The 18,664-nt window shown below is 54.3% G+C and overlaps 7 protein-coding genes across 7 annotated transcripts; 3 read left to right on the top strand and 4 right to left on the bottom strand.

The window, feature by feature from the left end:
- Positions 1-1,158: 1,158 nt before the first annotated feature.
- CLAFUR5_04009 (Cholinesterase) lies at positions 1,159-2,816 on the bottom strand (the record flags this gene model as incomplete). Its single annotated transcript, XM_047903157.1, has 4 exons — positions 1,159-1,532; positions 1,568-2,036; positions 2,076-2,356; positions 2,429-2,816. 4 exons carry the CDS (start codon positions 2,814-2,816, stop codon positions 1,159-1,161), a joined length of 1,512 nt encoding a protein of 503 aa, XP_047760185.1.
- Positions 2,817-3,126: 310 nt separating this feature from the next.
- CLAFUR5_04010 (uncharacterized protein) lies at positions 3,127-4,122 on the bottom strand (the record flags this gene model as incomplete). The annotated part of the gene is made up of 2 exons (XM_047903158.1): positions 3,127-3,435; positions 3,496-4,122. The coding sequence occupies 2 exons, from the start codon at positions 4,120-4,122 to the stop codon at positions 3,127-3,129; spliced, it is 936 nt and encodes a 311-aa protein (XP_047760916.1).
- Positions 4,123-5,648: 1,526 nt separating this feature from the next.
- On the top strand, positions 5,649-10,260 carry CLAFUR5_04011 (uncharacterized protein; the record flags this gene model as incomplete). Its single annotated transcript, XM_047903159.1, has 3 exons — positions 5,649-5,825; positions 5,919-8,613; positions 8,663-10,260. 3 exons carry the CDS (start codon positions 5,649-5,651, stop codon positions 10,258-10,260), a joined length of 4,470 nt encoding a protein of 1,489 aa, XP_047760915.1.
- A 558-nt stretch (positions 10,261-10,818) lies between these two features.
- Positions 10,819-12,679, top strand: CLAFUR5_04012 (Heat shock protein sti1; the record flags this gene model as incomplete). The annotated part of the gene is made up of 2 exons (XM_047903160.1): positions 10,819-10,964; positions 11,029-12,679. The coding sequence occupies 2 exons, from the start codon at positions 10,819-10,821 to the stop codon at positions 12,677-12,679; spliced, it is 1,797 nt and encodes a 598-aa protein (XP_047760918.1).
- A 937-nt stretch (positions 12,680-13,616) lies between these two features.
- Positions 13,617-14,579, bottom strand: CLAFUR5_04013 (uncharacterized protein; the record flags this gene model as incomplete). The annotated part of the gene is made up of 2 exons (XM_047903161.1): positions 13,617-14,512; positions 14,543-14,579. 2 exons carry the CDS (start codon positions 14,577-14,579, stop codon positions 13,617-13,619), a joined length of 933 nt encoding a protein of 310 aa, XP_047760917.1.
- Positions 14,580-15,827: 1,248 nt separating this feature from the next.
- On the bottom strand, positions 15,828-16,232 carry CLAFUR5_04014 (uncharacterized protein; the record flags this gene model as incomplete). Its single annotated transcript, XM_047903162.1, has 1 exon — positions 15,828-16,232. One exon carries the CDS (start codon positions 16,230-16,232, stop codon positions 15,828-15,830), a length of 405 nt encoding a protein of 134 aa, XP_047760913.1.
- Positions 16,233-18,308: 2,076 nt separating this feature from the next.
- Positions 18,309-18,641, top strand: CLAFUR5_04015 (uncharacterized protein; the record flags this gene model as incomplete). The annotated part of the gene is made up of 1 exon (XM_047903163.1): positions 18,309-18,641. The coding sequence occupies one exon, from the start codon at positions 18,309-18,311 to the stop codon at positions 18,639-18,641; it is 333 nt and encodes a 110-aa protein (XP_047760912.1).
- Positions 18,642-18,664: the final 23 nt, after the last annotated feature.

An 18,664-nucleotide genomic window follows, 5' to 3' on the forward strand; every position in this document is an offset into this window, starting at 1 on the left:
CTGTATGAGATGTGGTACAGCACGTGCAAGCGAGATGGAGATGGAGAGAGGAAGGTCGTGCGTGGGATTGCACGTTCTGCTGCGGTTTATAAGGTGCACGCAATGCCTCACAACTTTTTGTCTAGTGTGTTCAACTGTTCAACCTGTGTGGAAAGCACGCCTCGATTAGACTTCCTGCCCCACCATCGCAGCAATCCCTGCAGGGCCCGCGCTTAAAACATCGGGTTGGGGAAGACGTCGCCGTCTCGAACACTCTTCGGCCAATGCGCTTGCAGCACATCACAGCTTCTTGCCGTTCTGATGAGCTTGCCCATGCTGTCTCCACGTTCTGAATAACCCTCTCCACTCCGAGGTGTGGTCGTTCAGAGGTCTCTTCACTGTTGTCAAAGTCTGGCCGGAGATGGTGCCGATGTCAATCAATGCTATCGCTCGTTCACGAAGCCAGCGAGGCAGGTGCTGTTCCTGGCTGATCGTGGTCCATGTGCTGCTGCATTCATCTACACCGTATCCACACCGACAATTCATTCATCGCAGCCACAGCAAGCAGATGGTGTTTGACTTCCGGCAGATATGAGCCGCTCGAAATTCAACTTGACAAGTCGCAAAGACACTGCACTGACAGACAGGCCCGACTGTATGGATGTCCCGGCTATTCCTGGCTCTCGCCTTGTGGAATGCTCAACAACACTACTACTTCCCAGCACACCTTCATCCGGCGAGACAACATCAAGGTGTCCACCGCTATCTCACGGCATCTCCAGCTTTTCTGCCGTCTCGGCGCGGTCGTCGCGAAAGCAGGCGAGTGCCGGGCCAGATCTGTTTGAGCCGTCGGCTCTATTCCGAACGCCACCCGCCATGCGTCGGTGAGTGGAAGCAGGCGCGGGGGGGGGGCGACACGTGCAGGCATTGGCAGGATCAAGAGGCCGAGCAGGTTGTACCGACAGAATCTGCTTCATCCTCACCACTACCGTAATGTCCAACAAGGGACTCAGGAGTTATGAGACAGCAGAAGAGCTGACGTGGACAGTTGTAACGACAGCAACAGCCACAGCCGACGAGATGATCGATCAACGGCTACTAGGCTCATCTCATGATGCCGTGAAGACTGCACGACCAAGGATACAGTCATTCGACTGGAATCACAAGCCCAGCAGCAGTCTATTCACCCTGATCCAGCCAGCGCCTATAAACGCCTTCCCACAGAAGATCATGTCCACTGTCTCCCTTCGCGGCAGAGGCAATTCTATCGAGCTCTCGTTTCCGTTCTGAACCCGGCAAGGAGTTGACATCGACCACATTGAGGCCGCTCTTACTGACAGACATGGCCTCGCTGTCCTGCACAGCACTCCAAGGCTCTTGACCCGTCACGCAGTATCCGATGATCTTGCTCCTACACTCCTCCACGACACTATCATAATCCTCACTCAGCCGCTCGTCGTACGCTCCGAGAAGCGCCACAATATCCCAGGTGTGCGTCGAAAAAATTTGCCGGGTTCCAGCATCCCTGGGAACGGATTCGGTAAGTCGAATAGCTGCAGGTATGTTCTGATGCCTCTCTTCACAGAACCCTCCGCCACTGCTTCAGCCGCGCGGATGAAACTCATGTCACTTTCGAACTGGCATATCTCGGTCAAGGTATCATCGTCCGAAATGCGGTCGTTGATGCCATACAACTCGCACAGTTCCACGGCCAGGCCCTGACCAAGCACATCCACAGCAATGGCTTTGAAACTCCTGGCATGGTCTTTCCGCTTCGGGTTGTTCTTCGTGATGATCCAGCTGATACTTCCATCATAGCCTGCAGCACTGACAATCTGGCTCTCAAGCCACTTCACAGTAGTCTGCGGTCCTGAGGCACTAAGCTCCATGGTCGGTCTATCATATGGCAGGATCTCACTCGAGGTACAAGGCGCGCCGACGAAGTTGAGATCCCGGATCTTGTCCCCTGGGGTGTCGATCATGGTTTTTGCGATATCCTCACTACTCCGGCTCCCATTCGTCGCAATCCCAAGTTTCATCGCTTGGTGGCGGAAGTTCTCCTCATGCTCGGCTGGGGTCTTAGCTGGCATCGTGACAGGCGTACCGGCTAAGGCAATACTCCGATTATACAGCGGCGCAGCAATACCACTGATGTTATGCAGCGACAAAGACTCGCCACCAGCAGACTGCCCCATGGCTGTGACATTGTCCGAATCACCACCGAAGCCAGAAATATGCTCCCTGACCCACTCGAACGCACGAATCTGATCATGAAGACCATTATTCGCAGGCACCAAATCCGGAGCCTCTGAAGAATGAAAGAACCCCGAAGCCCCAAGCCGATAGTTCACAGACACGAAGACCAATGGCTTGGACTCTGCGATTGTTTGTGAGAGCATATTGTTAGGACTGTATTATGGTCTCTCCCCCGAGCCCAGGAAGAAAGCACCGCCGTGCAAAAAGATCAGGACTGGGAGTTTCGCCTGCTCATCTTCTGTCAGATTTATCGTTGGGACCGTGATTGTTAGCCGCAGACAGTCTTCGCTTTGATCCTGCTCCCCGTCGATGATGTCTTTGGTGGGTAGCTGGTTTGAGTCGACGTCCTTTTGGGTGGAGTTGAGGGGTTGGATACTGCATGGTCTGATTTTGGTTGCGTCGTAGATCCTACTGCTGTCGTCGCTTCCTGGGTAGCGGTTTAGGGGCTGGGAACGGGCGAAGCGCTGGGGTATGAGGGCGTATGGGAGGGAGTGGAACTCGGTCAGGTGCTGTGTGACTTGGATGCCGCGGATTCTGCCTAGATTGGGGTGGGTTAGAATGGGGGTGTGATCTGAAGGCATTGCGTGGTAGTCTGGCTAGGTGCATGTAAGGAGTCCAGATACCAGGAGATCGACTCCTTCCACCTCGAACTCGACGAAGACATCTTGTCTTCTACATGTACAGTATCAGGTGATGGTCATCATGCGCAAAATGTATTACGTCATGAACCTGTTCTCGTTCGATTCGTGTCCTCTGTCCTCTGATGGTTCTCTATTCGGGATGGGAGGGATGTATCGTAGAAGCCTGAATAGCCAGATTCAAGCCTCTCAAAGACAGACGTCTTTGCCCTTCATCCGAGCCCCATCACCACCCGATCACCCCGCAACCTCATCACCCACTATACGGCTTCACAATCCTCAACCTCCCCTCCCCATTCCCTCCCTCAGCCGCCGTCACGACCTCCGGCGCATCCCCACTCGCCGTACTCACCACCCTCGTCGCCCGCTTCGACTTCGCCACCGGCACATCCCTTGCAACCTCCACGATCGGCGCCTCAGCCCACGCAATCGCCCTCGGCTTCTCGATTTTCAGGTGTACTCGCGTCCCTGGGACGACATTGTCGAGAAGTTTCTTGCGGAGCTGGGAGATGGTGAAGTCGGCGAGGGTTTCGAGCGTTTCGAAGGAGGTTTGGGAAATTATCTCGGATGTGTTAGTAGGGTGGGAGAAGGATTGGGGTGGAGGGGATGGGAGGTTACTTACCTGAACAAGCATCTCTTCGAGGTTGAAGAGAGAGACTGTTTGCGTTGAATCGGTCGTTTCCGCTTCAGGCCGGAGGTGCAGGGAGATTGTGGTTATTAGAGGTTGCTTTTGGCTTCGTTCGTAGCTGTTGACGCCGATGAGGGTCATGATCTTGACGGCTTCGATTGAGAAGATCCTCTCAACAGCTAGAGTCTTGCCACTCTCGTCGTAGCGCGTGATGTTCGTCAAACGAATTCCCTCGCCATCCATACTGGCTTTCGGCAGGACGACCTCAACTATCGATCTCGCTACAATAAACTTCCCTTCAGACTTGCGCGCCATTTCTGCGATGGCGTTCTCGACGTTGTGGGAGAGGTCGCCGGGATTTTGGCTTGGGATACATGAGGAGCGGACCTTTTTGGCGAGGGTGCCGTAGTGGATTGTGCTGTCGTCGAGTTTGTCTGCGCCGGCTGCGGAGTGGAAGCCGTGGTGGAGGTTGAGGGTGATGTTGACCAGGGCGGGCTGTTCTTTCGGTTTGCCCCAGACGTCCGGGGCGATGATGCCGTGGGGGAGTTGAAGGGATTTGATGGAGATTGTGTCGCCCGTTGGTGTCCACGGGGTGGTGGTGGGTGTGTTAGCCGTGGTCATCTTGATGTTCTTCTGGGTCCGGTTGCTTCCTGTGGAGTTTGGAGCTGTCCGCGTGAGGTGTTGATGTTGCGGGCATTTTGTGGTGATGACTGGGATGAAACGGAGAGTGCTTCAGGATGTGTCGGAGCTTTGATCCCAGGAGTTTTCTTCGCAGAATTTCGGCCTTACCTCAACCCTGAGGACAACTTCATGAACCGCATGCAACTTCTGAGCCACGGAGTCAGCTTCCATGATGTCTCTCTCATAGCACCAGAATGACATGGGAGATATGCTGTGCGGGTTTGGGGGCTTTCGAATCATGGTGGATCGGTCTTTGACCAGAAACCGTTGTGCGGACCTCGGACGTCAACCCTTCTCAAGATCCGCAAGCCTCATCTGTGCAGATCACTGCAGCCATCAAGAACAGACACACCAACGTGTGTAATGGCAACACTTTTGGTAATATCTCGTCACGCTTGATCCACCGATGGCCTGGAACGAATGACAGAACAAGGTGGAGAGTGTAGAGACGACATCATGATATAGCATGATACGCTTTCCTAAGCCTACCAAGCAATACCATGAGCTCGAAGTCATGCGCTTGAGGTGGAGCTTCGCAGGAGCCGTCACATATCTCCTATGTCGAAGCAGCATCGCGAGCGCACGACATGGCCAGACAGAACAAAGGCGCATGTGGAAGTCACTCTCCTTGATCTGGCGGCGGCTGGCGGGGTTGTGGTACCCATTGGCGGTCTGAACGAGCAACGCGTCCCGTCAGTATGCAAGATGGCGTGGACAGCGCTTTGACACGCTTTGACACAATCTTGCAGATAGTTGCTAGCTGTGGGACCTGGTCCAAGGTTGAGGCCATGCGCCACTGCCATGCTGTGTTAACGAGAAACTTGAATGGCGGAGGCCGACTTGGTCCAGAACGCTGCCGTCCAAATCATGGAAGCGACGTAAGCGAGGCGCTACGAAAAGCTACTTAGATGGACATTGGGCACAAGACGACGACGACGATTCGTGAAGATGATGTAGCGATATGGGAGAGACAGTGAGCTTGGTGGCATGCGATGTGCTTCGCAATTGACATGTATTGCGGCTGTAGCAGCAAGAAGATATCTTCACAGATCGATCTTGAAACAGTTCTATCACGAGAGCGCCAATGCCGTCGATTCGCGCTAGACTAGTTTCGATAGCGTATCGAGCTCGCGCCCGCCGCGACGTGGTTGCAAGCACATCTGCGCACCACAGCCACGACGCACTCGATTGCTCCAAGGAACAACCACATGCCGTGAACACGTAGCCAACACACTCCTTTACACCACTCTTTCCACTTCCCCTCATCCACCATCCACCAGACCAGCATTCCTCCGCTTCCACTTGCGACCCGCAGCAACAACTACCGCATCGCGAAACCCGGTTTAAGCTCATCATCCCAGCTGCTTGGGAGTTGGGACTCTCCTTAAACGAGCTCGACCGTGCTGGTCTGAGGCTGCAACACAATACATTAGCAGCATTGTCACGCCGACAGGCTTCGATTCGATATGGCGAGCGCACAAGAACTCAAGGCGCAAGGCGCTGTGGAGGCTGCCCAGGAAGGTGCTGTCAGTCCCGAGCAGGCAGGGAAGGCTATCATGAACCAAGCTCGCGAGGGTGGAGCTGCTGCTTTCGAGTTCGATGCTGATATGAGCCCGGAGGAGAAGGCAGCAGCAGCAAGAGAGGTAGGCTTCCAGTACTTGCATATGTGTGAAAGAACGAGTCCAGGCAGCTCCGGAAACACAACACGTTTCACACAAGCTGACGCCTTTGTGTAGCGTGCTGGACCACGATTGCATAGAAAGCACAAGACCGCAGCCTTAGCCACCGATGCCGACGACGGCGAAGACGCCGGCTACGATCTCCCCCCTCCCACGACCGCAGGTGCCATAACCGAGCCCTTACCAGAGGACGAGGGCGACGGACAGCTCGCTAAGGACGCAGATGTCTACTCGAAGACGGGATGGGCGCCTCGATTCGGCAATCCTGCAGACAAGGAGCCAGATGAGGGGACAATGCTGGACCACGAAGACTTCCTCGCTGCTAGACTCGACGACAAGTTCTTTGGCGACTGGTATCACAATGCGGCAGTCATCGTGTTTGCGTGCCTTTCGTCGTGGGTGATAGCCCTGCTGGGCGGAGGTTTAGCCTGGGTGTTCATTGTTATGGCAGCTTGTGGCACATATTACCGCACATCGCTACGAAGAGTGCGACGGAACTTCCGCACAGACATCAAGAGGCAAGTCGAGAAGGAACAGCTGGATGTCAACGCGGAATCGCTGGGCTGGATCAACAACTTTATGGACAAGTTCTGGCCGATCTATGCGCCAGTGCTTTGTGCCTCGATCATCAGCTCGGTTGACCAAGTCCTGAGCACTTCCACTCCAGCTTTCTTGGACAGCATGAGGATGAAGACGTTCACACTTGGTACCAAGCCACCGCGGATGGAGCACGTAAAGACATACCCACGAGAGGAGGACGAGGTTGTTCTCATGGACTGGAAGTTCAGCTTCACACCGAACGATACCGTGGATCTCACAGAACGCCAGAAGAAGAACAAGATCAATCCGAAGGTCGTTCTGGAAGTTCGTGTTGGAAAGGCAATGATCTCGAAGGGCCTGGACGTTATTGTCGAGGACATGGCGTGCACTGGCATTATGCGCGTCAAGCTGAAGCTGCAGCTGCCTTTCCCTCACATCGATCGAGTCGAGATCTCCTTCGTGGAGGCGCCACACATCGACTATGTCTGCAAGCCACTTGGAGGTGACATGTTGGGCTTCGATATCAACTTCATTCCTGGCCTCGAGAGCTTCATTCAGTCACAAGTCCACGCCAACCTGGGACCGATGATGTACCAGCCAAACTTCTTCCCAGTCGAGATTGCGAAGATGCTCGCAGGTACTCCTGTCGACCAAGCCATCGGTGTTTTGCAGGTCCACTTCCACGGTGCGCAAGGTCTCAAGAACCCTGACAAGTTCTCTGGCACGCCCGATCCATACGCCACCGTGTCTATCAACCACCGCGATGTTCTGGGCAAGACCAAGACTGTGCACGAGAATGCCAACCCAAGATGGACTGAGACTGTCAGTGTTATCTTGACAAGCTTGCGCGATCCTCTTACGATCAACCTCTTCGACTACAACGAGTACCGCAAAGACAAAGAGCTTGGAACAGCCACATTTGAGCTCGAGCAGCTTGAGAAAGAGACTGAATGGGAGAATCAACAGTTGGAGGTCATCGCGAACGGCAGACCGCGTGGTACGGTGCAGTGCGACATTCGTTTCTTCCCTGTCCTCGAAGGACGCAAGATGGACGATGGCACTGAGGTCGTGCCGGACAGCCAGACTGGTATCGCCAAATTCACAGTCGAGCAAGCCAAAGATCTGGATGGTACAAAGTCTCTCATCGGCCAGCTCAACCCATATGCTGTCCTTCTACTCAACGGGAAGGAGGTGCAGATCTCGAAGAAGCTCAAGAGGACGAACAACCCGATCTGGTCGGATGCCACCAAAGAACTGCTGATCTCGGACCGTAAGAAGGCCAAGCTGGGACTTGTCATCAAGGACGATCGCGATCTTGCAGCAGATCCCATCATTGCGAGTTATCAAATCAAGCTGGATGACCTCATGAACTTGTCGCATAGGGGCCAGGAATGGTACAATCTGGCAGGTGCAAAGAGTGGACGTGCGAAGATGTCGCTGCAGTGGAAGCCTGTCGCGCTGAAGGGCTTTGCAGGCGGCAATGGCTACATTGATCCTATCGGTGTCATGCGTTTCCACTTCCGCAACGCCAAAGACCTGAAGAACCTCGACACAGTCGGCAAGTCGGATCCTTATGCACGCGTACTGTTGTCCGGGATCCAGAAAGGCAGGACTGTTACCTGGAAGAACAACCTCAACCCTGACTTTGACGAGGTCCTCTACGTGCCTGTGCACTCAACTCGCGAGATGCTGACTGTCGAAGTCATGGACGAGGAGAACGTCGGCAAGGACAGGTCTATGGGTGCGATCGAGATTCCAGCCGCAGAGTACATCCACCAGGACGAGAACGGAGAGTACATGATCCATGACTCCAAGAACGATGTCATTTCGGCTCAGCTACGCATTGGCCGTGGCCAGCCTAAGGGTACGCTTAACTTCACAGTCGCCTTCTACCCGACTCTTCACGTCGTCGATCCCGAGGAGGAGAAAGAGAGGGAAGAAGCAGAAGAAGCCGAGGCCGAGAAGACTCAGACCAGCAGCGAAGCTGGCTCTCGCAAGAGCATCGAGGTGAACGGCACGTCCACTCCACGTGCTCGCAGCAACACAGCAGGCACCATCGGAAGCCTTCGAAATACCACATCTACCAAGGCTGAGGAGGCTGAGATGCGAAAGGTGCTGGAGCAAAATGAGGGCGAGCAGACTGAAGCCGAAGAGGTGCAGGCCAAGGAACCTCCAAAAGTCAAGATTGGCGTGGAGGACCTGACAAACTATGGTATGTGCGCTCTGTTGAGAATTTCGAGACCTGTGCTGACAACCCGAAGAATCCGGCTTGATAGTATTCACGATTCATGAGAGCGAGCTTGCTCACTCAGGCAGCCACCTGGAGGTTCTCATGGACGACATGAAGTTCGCTGCATACACAAGTGCCAAGACTCGTTCAAAAAATCATACCTTCAATGAGACTGGAGACGCCATGGTTCGAGAGCTGGATCTCTCGCGCATCACACTCCGCCTCGTATCCGAGACCGACAAGAAGGGCACTGACGACGACGATATCAAAGCTAAGCTTACCGGTCCGACACTCGACACGCTCAAGAGATGCTTGTACACGCCGCAGGTGGTTTCCATGAAGGATGAGCACGGCCACCAGAGCACCGTCAAGGTGTCGATGCGTTTCCTTCCAGTCAAGATGCAACTCGACCCCAGTGAATCGTTCAACAACCAGGGCAACCTCAGGGTTGAAGTTTTGGATGCAGCTGATCTTCCGTCTGCCGACCGCAACGGCTTCTCGGATCCATTCTGTCGTTTCACCCTTGATGGCAAGGAGGTGCATAAGACTGATGTGCAGAAGAAGACGCTGCACCCAGCATGGAACGAGTACTTCGAATGCCCTGTCCGAAGTCGTACTGCCGCCAAATTCGACGTCAATGTGTACGATTGGGACTTTGGCAGCAAAGCAGACTTCCTTGGCGCTGCTTCCATCCCGCTGGACGTGCTCGAGCCATTCCAGGCTCAGGAAGTGGTTCTCAATCTTGATGGCAAGAGCGGCTCCATCAGACTGAAGATGCTGTTCAAGCCGGACTACATTACGAGATCACGACAAGGATCCTCGACCTTTTCCGGCACTTTCGCAGCGCCTGGAAAGGTAATCGGCGCTCCAGTGAAGGGTGTAGGCAAGGTGGGAAGTGCCGTGGGAGGTGGCATATTCCGAGGCGCAACATTCGTTGGCCGTGGCTTCAAGCGTAGGACGACTAGTGGCCAGCAGGTCCCGGATGACGCCCAAGCGGAGCTTCGCGCGACCAGTATGGAGACGCCTGACGGTAGGCCTGTGACTGCCACCAACGGGTCGGTAAATGGCCATGGACCATCCATTGATGGATATGCTGGCAGTCTCCAGCCACCCACGCCAAAGACGCCGCATCAGCGCAACACCAGCTTCGGTCAGTACTCGACAAGCCCCGCCGCACAAGGCGAGCCGGGCACCGCGAGCATCACAATTGTCAGTGCCACAGGCTTTGAGCCAGATACGAAGCTCGAGGTGCACATTCACCAAGACACCGGCAAGGGCCACAAGGAGATTGCGAAGACGAAAGCCGTCAAGGCACCCGAAGGAGCAGCAACATATCCGGAAGGAGCGAAGAAGATCCAGTGCAGCGCAGCGACACAGTTCAAGGTCATTGTCAAGAACGACAAGACCTTCCGTGATGAAGAGCTCGGCGAGGCCGCTTTCTTCGTCAATGACCAGGCTTCAGGTGGCGAGCAGCACGTGCAAGTTGGCTCTGGTATTGTCGTTCTCCGAACATCATTCATCCCTGCGGAAGCCGGCAGTATGCTCTCGCCGGATTCGCCTGCTGGTAGTCACAAGCACCTCGGCCGCTTTAGGTCGAGGAGGGAGCGCAGCGTGACACCTTCGGGCTAGGCGCCTGATGGTCAGCCAGAGCGCAGGAATTCCCTGGCCGTAAAGGCGACGAAGACTCTCAGACGTTTCAAGCGGCGTGGCAGCAAGGCCAGCTCGCTTTATGATGATGACGCGGTGAGCTTGTCTGGCTGGAGTCGTGCGAATACTGAGGTGGAGAGTGTTGCAGAGAGTACAGAGTCGAGCCCTACGATCACGGAGGATGGACCTCGTGGGGAGCGGAATTGAGTGGGAGGGCTTGTTTGGAGTGGTTATGTGTGTGTTTTGTGAACCTAGAGATACCTATTATGCGAGTGTTGCAGCTTCTTGCACTTGTATTGTTGAAGAATTGTCGTATCGGAGCATCGACAATGTATCGTGCGTACAGGTCACATTTCATCAAACACGAGAGATGCCTCAGGCCACAATGCATGAAACGTCCCGCGCGCTAAGCTGATCCCTGCAACTTCACGAGAAGCTTCGATGAGCGTTTAGATACTATCGCCCTTCTTTCGCCCTTCACACCTACACAATCCTCATACATTGAACCACGACACAGCTGCTTCCTACGACGACTGTTATATGAGCGATTCGAAACGACAAAGGACAAACGAGTGGCCAGACAAAATGAGCGCAGACGAGCTAAAGGCCGAGGGCAACAAGCTGTTTGCTGCGAAGGACTTTGAGGGTGCGGTTGAGAAGTTTTCACAGGCGATTGAGGCTGATCCGTACGTTATATTATATAAAAGTTGGTATATGCTTGATTGTGTGTACTGATACACTTACTTTTAGATCCAACCACGTCCTCTACTCGAACCGATCCGGCGCATACGCTTCACTCAAGCAGTATCAGCAAGCACTCGAAGATGCTACCAAGACGACGGAGCTCAAGGGTGACTGGTCAAAAGGATGGGGACGCAAAGGTGCAGCACTACACGGAACAGGTGATTTGATGGGCGCAGTACAAGCGTTCGATGAGGCATTGAAGCTTGACCCAAACAATGCTCAGGCCAAGTCTGGTCGTGCGGCTGCTGAGCGAGCAATCGAGTCAGAGGCCAAGGCAGATGGTATTGACCCGAGCGGAGGTCTGGGCAACATGTTCAACGACCCGAAGCTGTTCGAGAAGCTGGCTGCCAACCCAAAGACGAGCGGACTGCTGGGCGATTCGGCGTTCATGCAGAAGCTGAACAACATGAAGAACAACCCACAAGGCATGCAGCAGGAGATGTTCTCAGACCCACGATTCTTGCAGGTCATGAGCGTGCTGCTGGGCATCGATATGAGCTTCAACCCAACCGACAATGCGGACGGTGCTGCGAAGAAGTTCCAGGAAGAGCACGATGCTGGTGAGGATGTGCCAATGCCAGACGCGAGACCTCAGTCGCAAGCGCCAAAGAAAGAGCCTGAGCCTGAGCCCGAGCCAGAGGACGAGGAGGCCAAGGAGAAGAAGCAGAAGAAGGCTGAGGCCGATAAGGAGAAGGCATTGGGCACGGAGAACTACAAGAAGAAGAACTTCGACGAGGCCATTGCACACTACACCAAGGCATCAGAGCTCTACCCGGACGACATCACATACCTCACCAACCTCGGTGCTGCACAATTCGAGAAGGGCGACTACGACGCTGCTATCGAAGCCTGCAACAAGGCCATCGAGCACGGCAGAGAGATCCTCGCCGACTTCAAGCTCATCGCCAAGGCTTTTGGTCGCATTGGAAGCTCGTACGAGAAGAAGGGCGACCTGGCTAACGCCGTCGAGTACTACTCCCGCTCTCTTACTGAGCACCGCACACCCGACATTCTCGCCAAGCTCCGCGCCGCCGAGAAGACCAAGATCCTCAACGAGAAGAACGCATACATCGACCCGCAAAAGGCAGAAGAGGCCCGCGAGCTCGGCAACCAGAAGTTCAAGGACCAGGACTGGCCCGCGGCAGTCGAAGCCTACACCGAGATGACCAAGCGTGCACCGGAAGACCCACGCGGCTACTCTAACCGCGCCGCCTGCCTGATCAAACTCCTCACCTTCCCCTCCGCCGTCTCAGACTGCGACGAAGCCATCAAGCGCGACCCCAAGTTCATCCGTGCATACCTCCGTAAAGCACAAGCTCTCTTCGCCATGAAGGAGTTCAACAAGTGTCTCGACGTCTGCGCTGAGGCATTGAAGCACGATACTGATGGCAAGAACGCCCGCGAGATCGACCAGCAGAGCCAGAAGGCGTTGTCGGCGCAATTCTCGAGCCGCGAGGGCGAGACGGAAGAGCAGGCACAGGAGCGTATCCAGAGAGACCCGGATATCATGGCGATTCTGCAGGATCCAGTTATGCAGAGTATTCTGCAGCAGGCGAAGGGTGATCCGGCGGCGTTGCATGATCATATGAAGAATCCGGATATTCAGATGAAGGTGCAGAAGTTGATTGCTGCTGGTGTCATTCGGTTGGGGAGGTAGATGAGAGGTGGGAGGAGATGGAGAGAGATGAGGGAAGGGATGAAGATGACAAAGGAAAAAGAAGCGGGACAAGATTGATATGATGAAGGATGAGGATATGTGCAATCGACATTGCATAGCGTCTATGGCGTACCTTATAGGGAAGGTAGCTGAGGGTATGGTGTAATGTACAAAAGTCTCACGAAGTCGCCTTTCCTGGCACGACTATCACTCTTTTGGCAAGCGAACATGGCGCTCTGGTTTGTCAGCTATTGTGCATTCTGGCAGAGCGAGCGGAGCGTCAAGGTGCTGACAGGATTCTACGTCGGGATGCGGAAAAAAACAACAACGGGAATTGGATCAAAAGAAACACTTTGACTTTGAAACGAGCTCCCTCCCATGGCGTCGCTCGTATTGTCATGCCGTGTCACGGGATATGTATCTACTCACATCGGACCGCGAACCCGGTGGTGGCCACGATGTTTGTTGCCATAATATTGCGCCTAGCTCCTCGACCCCACGCACCGGCCTGATATGGAGAATCTGTGGCCCACACACCGCTGAGTTCTCGATCGCAGCACTGGCAGCTTGAATGGCGACGAAACTCCCAGCGATGTCGAAATGGGACAAGAGCAGGCCAAAGAGGCTCTTCCTAGGGCCTTGTGGATTTTGCGAGACTGGAGTAATGGAAGGGATGAGGGAGGGGGTTTTTTTGGATGATGTCGACCTGTTACTGTCATCGGCGCGATGGACTGATGGCCAGTAACCTTTTTCCTCTGGCCAGAAATGGCACGAGGCCAGCAAGTCTCGGTCGCCTTGACACCGTGCGCGAATTATATCAAGATATGCAATGCGCCTTGATGCTGCCGGAGTCCTGGCGTTATCTGCCACAGGAGCCGAGACTCTCTTCCTTCACCAATGACCAAGAAGGTCCGAGTTGAGTTTGTATTTGAAGCCCTCACTCCTCTGGCAGCAACAGCTCATCTTTCCAGTCCATCACGCACGAGCGGACCTTGCCATCTCTCATCCGACGGGGCAGCTTCTTGTACTCGTCCTGGAGGACCTTCATGGAAGCCAGAGCTGTCTCTCTGTCGGTGTTGAAGACTTTGTCGAGTTGAGGGAGTGCGTTCAACTTGATCAGTGTAAGGTGTTTGAGCACCATGATTTTCCGCACGAACTCTGCGACTTGCCCACGGCTGTTCGGGATCTGCAGCGTCATCTTGCTCGTATCCACCCAGCGGATGATGCCTCTGCGCACCTCGTTCTCGTAGCGAGGATTCTCCCATCTGGACGCCAAGTGTAGCACGTCGATAAGGCTTGTCGGGTTGACCACGTCAGGGAATTTCTCCTCCACGCTGCTGAGCTTATGAATGTCCATCCAGGAAAGGAACATCACAACAGAGTTACGTTGTGATCCCGGCAGTTGGATCTCGAAGGATGCGGTGTCGTTCGTCTTATGTATCTCCCTCCTGGCCCATGGCGAGAGGAACATCAAGCGCCCTTTGGAGACGGGCAGCGGACTGCACTTGCAGCCCTTCCGACCGCAAGATGGGCTGAAGGTGAACCAGATGACTTTGAAGCTTGCTGTTGGTCCAATCTTCTGCGTGACGGCCTCGGTCTCGGACGAGCTACTTTGTGTCTCGCCTGAGCTGCACGGTTGAAGGACTGCGGATAGTGTCGTTGCTTGGGCCAATGTGGCAGCAACAGGAGGTACCATGCGAGATACAGATCCTGTGCGTTGACCTGCTAGAGAGTCTTGGGGATGGGTCTGGCTCATGTCGACAGAGGCTCGCTGTCGCTTGGGATTGATCGCTTCATCGCTGGACGGGCTGTGTTCGCGCTTGATGAACGGTACTGGAAGACGTTTAGTACGCTACTACATACGCAACGATCGCAGCCGGGTGTACGGACCTTCCGCCATCTTCGTTCTTCCCCTTGCTGGATGAGTTGTTGAGCTCGTGGGAGGCGGTTCAGCAGGGAGCGCAGGACGATGTTAACGTTATGAAGGTAGAAGGACGAGAAGAGCAGACATCGCCCCGCCAACTGTTGCAAACGCTGCAAGCAGGTTTGGACGGATCCAGCAATAAGGTCGATCCGAGACCTGCGACGGTCTAGAGTGTGAACGCCGATGCAAGCTTGTGCACATAGCCGGAATGAACCGCTGCCATGGAGGCCGTTCTCCTCATGGATGGTTGAGCCTCTCGAGTGGACTTGAAGAAGAGAGGTATAAGCTGCTTGATGCGTTTCGCCACGTTCAGCAAGAAGAAACGAAGTGGTGAAGTTGGAATATCGATCGCGTGCTGGATGTTACACAGCACCAATCTCCATCTGGCTGGTACGAGCGGGTAGGTGCATCAGATCCACACCTCAATTGCACCTCAGTGTGTAGCGGTTGGGTGGCCAGCCAGGGCTTGCCATTTTGATCGGTCTCGCGTCTTTGAGTATACCCGGTACTCGAATGTAAAGCGTCAATCAAGACTTTCTGAGAGCCATGGTCTCTTGGTGCACAAGCAGCTGTGCTGAGAGGTCATTAATGTCAACGATTGCAGCAGTCGTCGATGGAGGGCATGGTACCGGAAGTCAGACGGCCTTCCCAGGCCTGACTGCTCCCGTGATTGCCGCCTCAGCGCCAACACTCCTCCGGCTTTTCGCGTGGACGTTCAGCCTCATCAGGCGTGGGTCGCGTCCATTCTCTCGACTTTTCTGGCGGCTTCTGGAAGTTCACATTGAGCATCATGGAGCAACCATTGGATCTGGATCACAACCTCTTGCGTAAGGTTCTTGGTGTGCGGGATACACGAAATCTGGCTCAAATGGATCAGAGATAATCGGTGCCTAGTTGATGTCCAAGGCAGCTTTTGGTCTCTCCTGAACTCTGTAACGGTCCTTCTGCACCCACTTCGCTGTCCACGGAGACATAAACAGTTCGAAACCACAGGACACGATTCACGCAACTTGACGAGACTTTTCAGACGGCTGTCGAGGTCATCTGGGTGTCTCAGAAAGCAAACGACAGCGTTAGAAGAATCCTTCTTCATTTGAAACGATTGTCTACAGCATGGCGTAGTACACAACAAAGTCGCTCTCGATCTCACACGATACACGGCACACGGCACAGAGCTGGCAGTACTTTCGCGAACATCAACAACGGCTACCATCAATACTCGGTCTATCCGTTATCTAATGGAGCCTCGTCCGTTTCTTCGCAAGAAGATTCAGATGACATTTTGTACTTTACTGCTTTCTTGGTGACCCTCTTCCGCCGCTTTGCGGCGAGTAGCGTATTAGCATCATCCGGACTGCTGCGCTTGTTGCCGAGAGAGGCTGCAGATGAAGAGGACGGACTCTCTGGCAAGGGTGACGCCTGAACCTTTGGGGTCTGCGGATCGTCATTCGTTGCGGCGGCCTTGATCTTGCTCTTGATCTTGTTCCATTGATCCTGCGCTGACTTTGGAGTGGAGTATCCACCAAGCTTGGCGAGTTTTGAGAAGTCGATGATCGGGTCGGTCTTGGTGCATTGCCAGACTTGCGCCATAAGACGCATCTGCCTCTCGTTGAGAGTCGATGCCGGCATGTTTCAGCGCGAATCTCCGTGGCAGCGTTATCAAGCGATCTACGCACGTTGTGAGCTTCCATGTGGTTCGGCACTTTTGCAAGTCGTACTTACTGGGCAACGGAAGTTGTCACCTGGGCAGACCAAGGAGCCTTGAGCGGCGCTCCCTATCTGTTTGTTGCTCCATTGGTTCCGAACGAAGTCATATATGCATTGCTCTCCGCATCGTGCTCAGGCTCAGGACAATTTCGTGCTGGGGAGCTTGCAATATACTTCGTCAATGCCAGGGGTCTGCTTCCCGACGCGGAGACCGCAATCATGCAGGCACTTTACACGTCTCGGTTGGGGTCTGCAGAAGAGCGAACCTGGTCCCTGTATCCGCCTGTTCAAACGCAATTCATCAACCTGGTGATGATGAACAGAGCCGTGTGGAGTACTGCGTGGCATGACCGCAGTGCACTTCCTTGCACGAAGCGGTGCTTGGACGCCTGAACAGTGAGCACGACAAGAAGGACTTCTGCATCCCCGTAGCCCGTGCAGCGTCTACAGCCTGATGATGATGTGGAGTTACGCGTTTCTGAAGAGATGACAAGGATCGACCGGCGCCAAGCCGTGGTTTTCGAACAATCCACATGCTGTCCCGCGCATGATCGATCGAAGTCACAACGTCATGACCGCGCACTGTATATTCATCAACTGGGCCAAAAGCTGGCGGCCAGCGAATGCTCTGTTAAGTGGAAGAGTGGAATGCCAGACAACGAAAGGGCCATTGATGGTTACCAAAATTGCATTTCCCACGCTTTTACTGATAGAATTTGGGCAATCGAGATGATAGATCCGCCATTCCCAGTGCCAGACATCCCCCGCTATCTACCGCGCTGGCCTTCAGCTACAACAAACTCTGTACCGAGATGCTTCTCCATGGGAATGTACAGCGAAGCCGCCCATACCATCAAGATCCCAAGCTTCCAGCCACCGAGCTCGAGTCGTCGTCGTCGTCTCCAGAGAGCGCTCCCGAAAGAGTCTCGTAGGACGTGGCCGTAGCTGAGGCTCTCTTTGGCCTTTTGGAAGGTGTGCGGTCCACGTCAGCCGGGCTGCTACGTTTCTTGCTGGACGATCCTGAGCTTGAAGCAAATGGACTCTCTGGCGACGACCTGGTGTCCAGATGAGCGCCTGGTCCTGTTCTCGAATCGTTCCCCTTCGTGGTAGCCTTCAGTTTGGCCCGAACTTGGCTCCAACGTGCGGAAGCGACTTTTGCAGATCCATACCCGGCCATCTTCGCAAGTTGGGCATAATCTACGGCTGCTTCGGTCTTAAGGCACTGCCAGGCTTGTGCAACGAGGCGCATCTCGCTCGCTGAGAGCGTGGTGGCTGGCATACTCGGCAATCTGAAGTTGGCAGCCGTGATAGCCGACGGATAGTATGCTGTGACTGAGCATCAGCTTCAACGCAGGAGCTAGGTCTCAGAGGCACAAATACTCAGGAAGATGCGAGGACGGGGTCTGCTCTGGCAACTGTGATCAGAAACGAAGCAACGGACGACGATGGCTTTTTCTCAGGTACCCTCAATCGGTGTTGTGTCCAGCACGCTGGCACTCACACTGATATACAAGTGGATCACTTGATTGTGGTGTACCTGGGACTGCACTGGTACAGGGAAGCTCAAGGCAGACTTTGAAATCCTTGCGGACACTGCATTGTAAGTTCCGTTCACCAATGTGCCGGGATGGAGCTTCGGACAGGGCTCCCAGCTCCCATGTCAGTATCCGACAACACGTCTCTTCGCGTCCCAGGCAACAAGAGTCTCTCGTTCTGCGCGCGCAGCCAGATTGCAACACAGAAATTCTAAATTCTGTTCAAAGCGATACTTCGAACTGGAGCCTTCAGCATGATCGCGTCGCTAATCCTTGCAGGCTAGGCGGTCATGATCTGACTTTGTAGTCAGATCGATGTGTCTCCTGGACAACGACAGATACCGACATCTGGCTGGGTTCCTCTTACCCTCGTTCCCTCGCTTCATTGTCGACTCTCCATCCTCCAATCTGGCAACCACAACCCGAACAATCTACGATCACTAAAGACCATACCCCATCAACGATGCCAAAATACAGCTACCAAGCCGCGAAGTCGGTCATCACCGAAGCAGACAAGAACAGAATCATCTGTATCTACCTCAGTTGCGACACGTCCGCTATCGACTGGAAGAAAGCTGCCAAAGACTATGGCTCTGCCAGCACCGAAAGCTTTCGTAAGCTCAACCGGATGCTGCTGAAGAAGATCGAAGCAGCCAGCGGCAATACTCGCAATACCAATGCGAGCATCGCCAACAATGCCAAAGTCATGAAACCCAAGCCGAAGCCTACTCGCAAGAAGCGAAAGATGGACAGCGACTCTGACAGCGACGACAGCGGGTTCAAGTTCAAGCGATGAGGACGCAAGATCGAGCGGAAGGA

Source organism: Fulvia fulva, chromosome 4 (assembly GCF_020509005.1).
Source record: "Fulvia fulva chromosome 4, complete sequence".
Classification (NCBI taxonomy): domain Eukaryota; kingdom Fungi; phylum Ascomycota; class Dothideomycetes; order Mycosphaerellales; family Mycosphaerellaceae; genus Fulvia; species Fulvia fulva.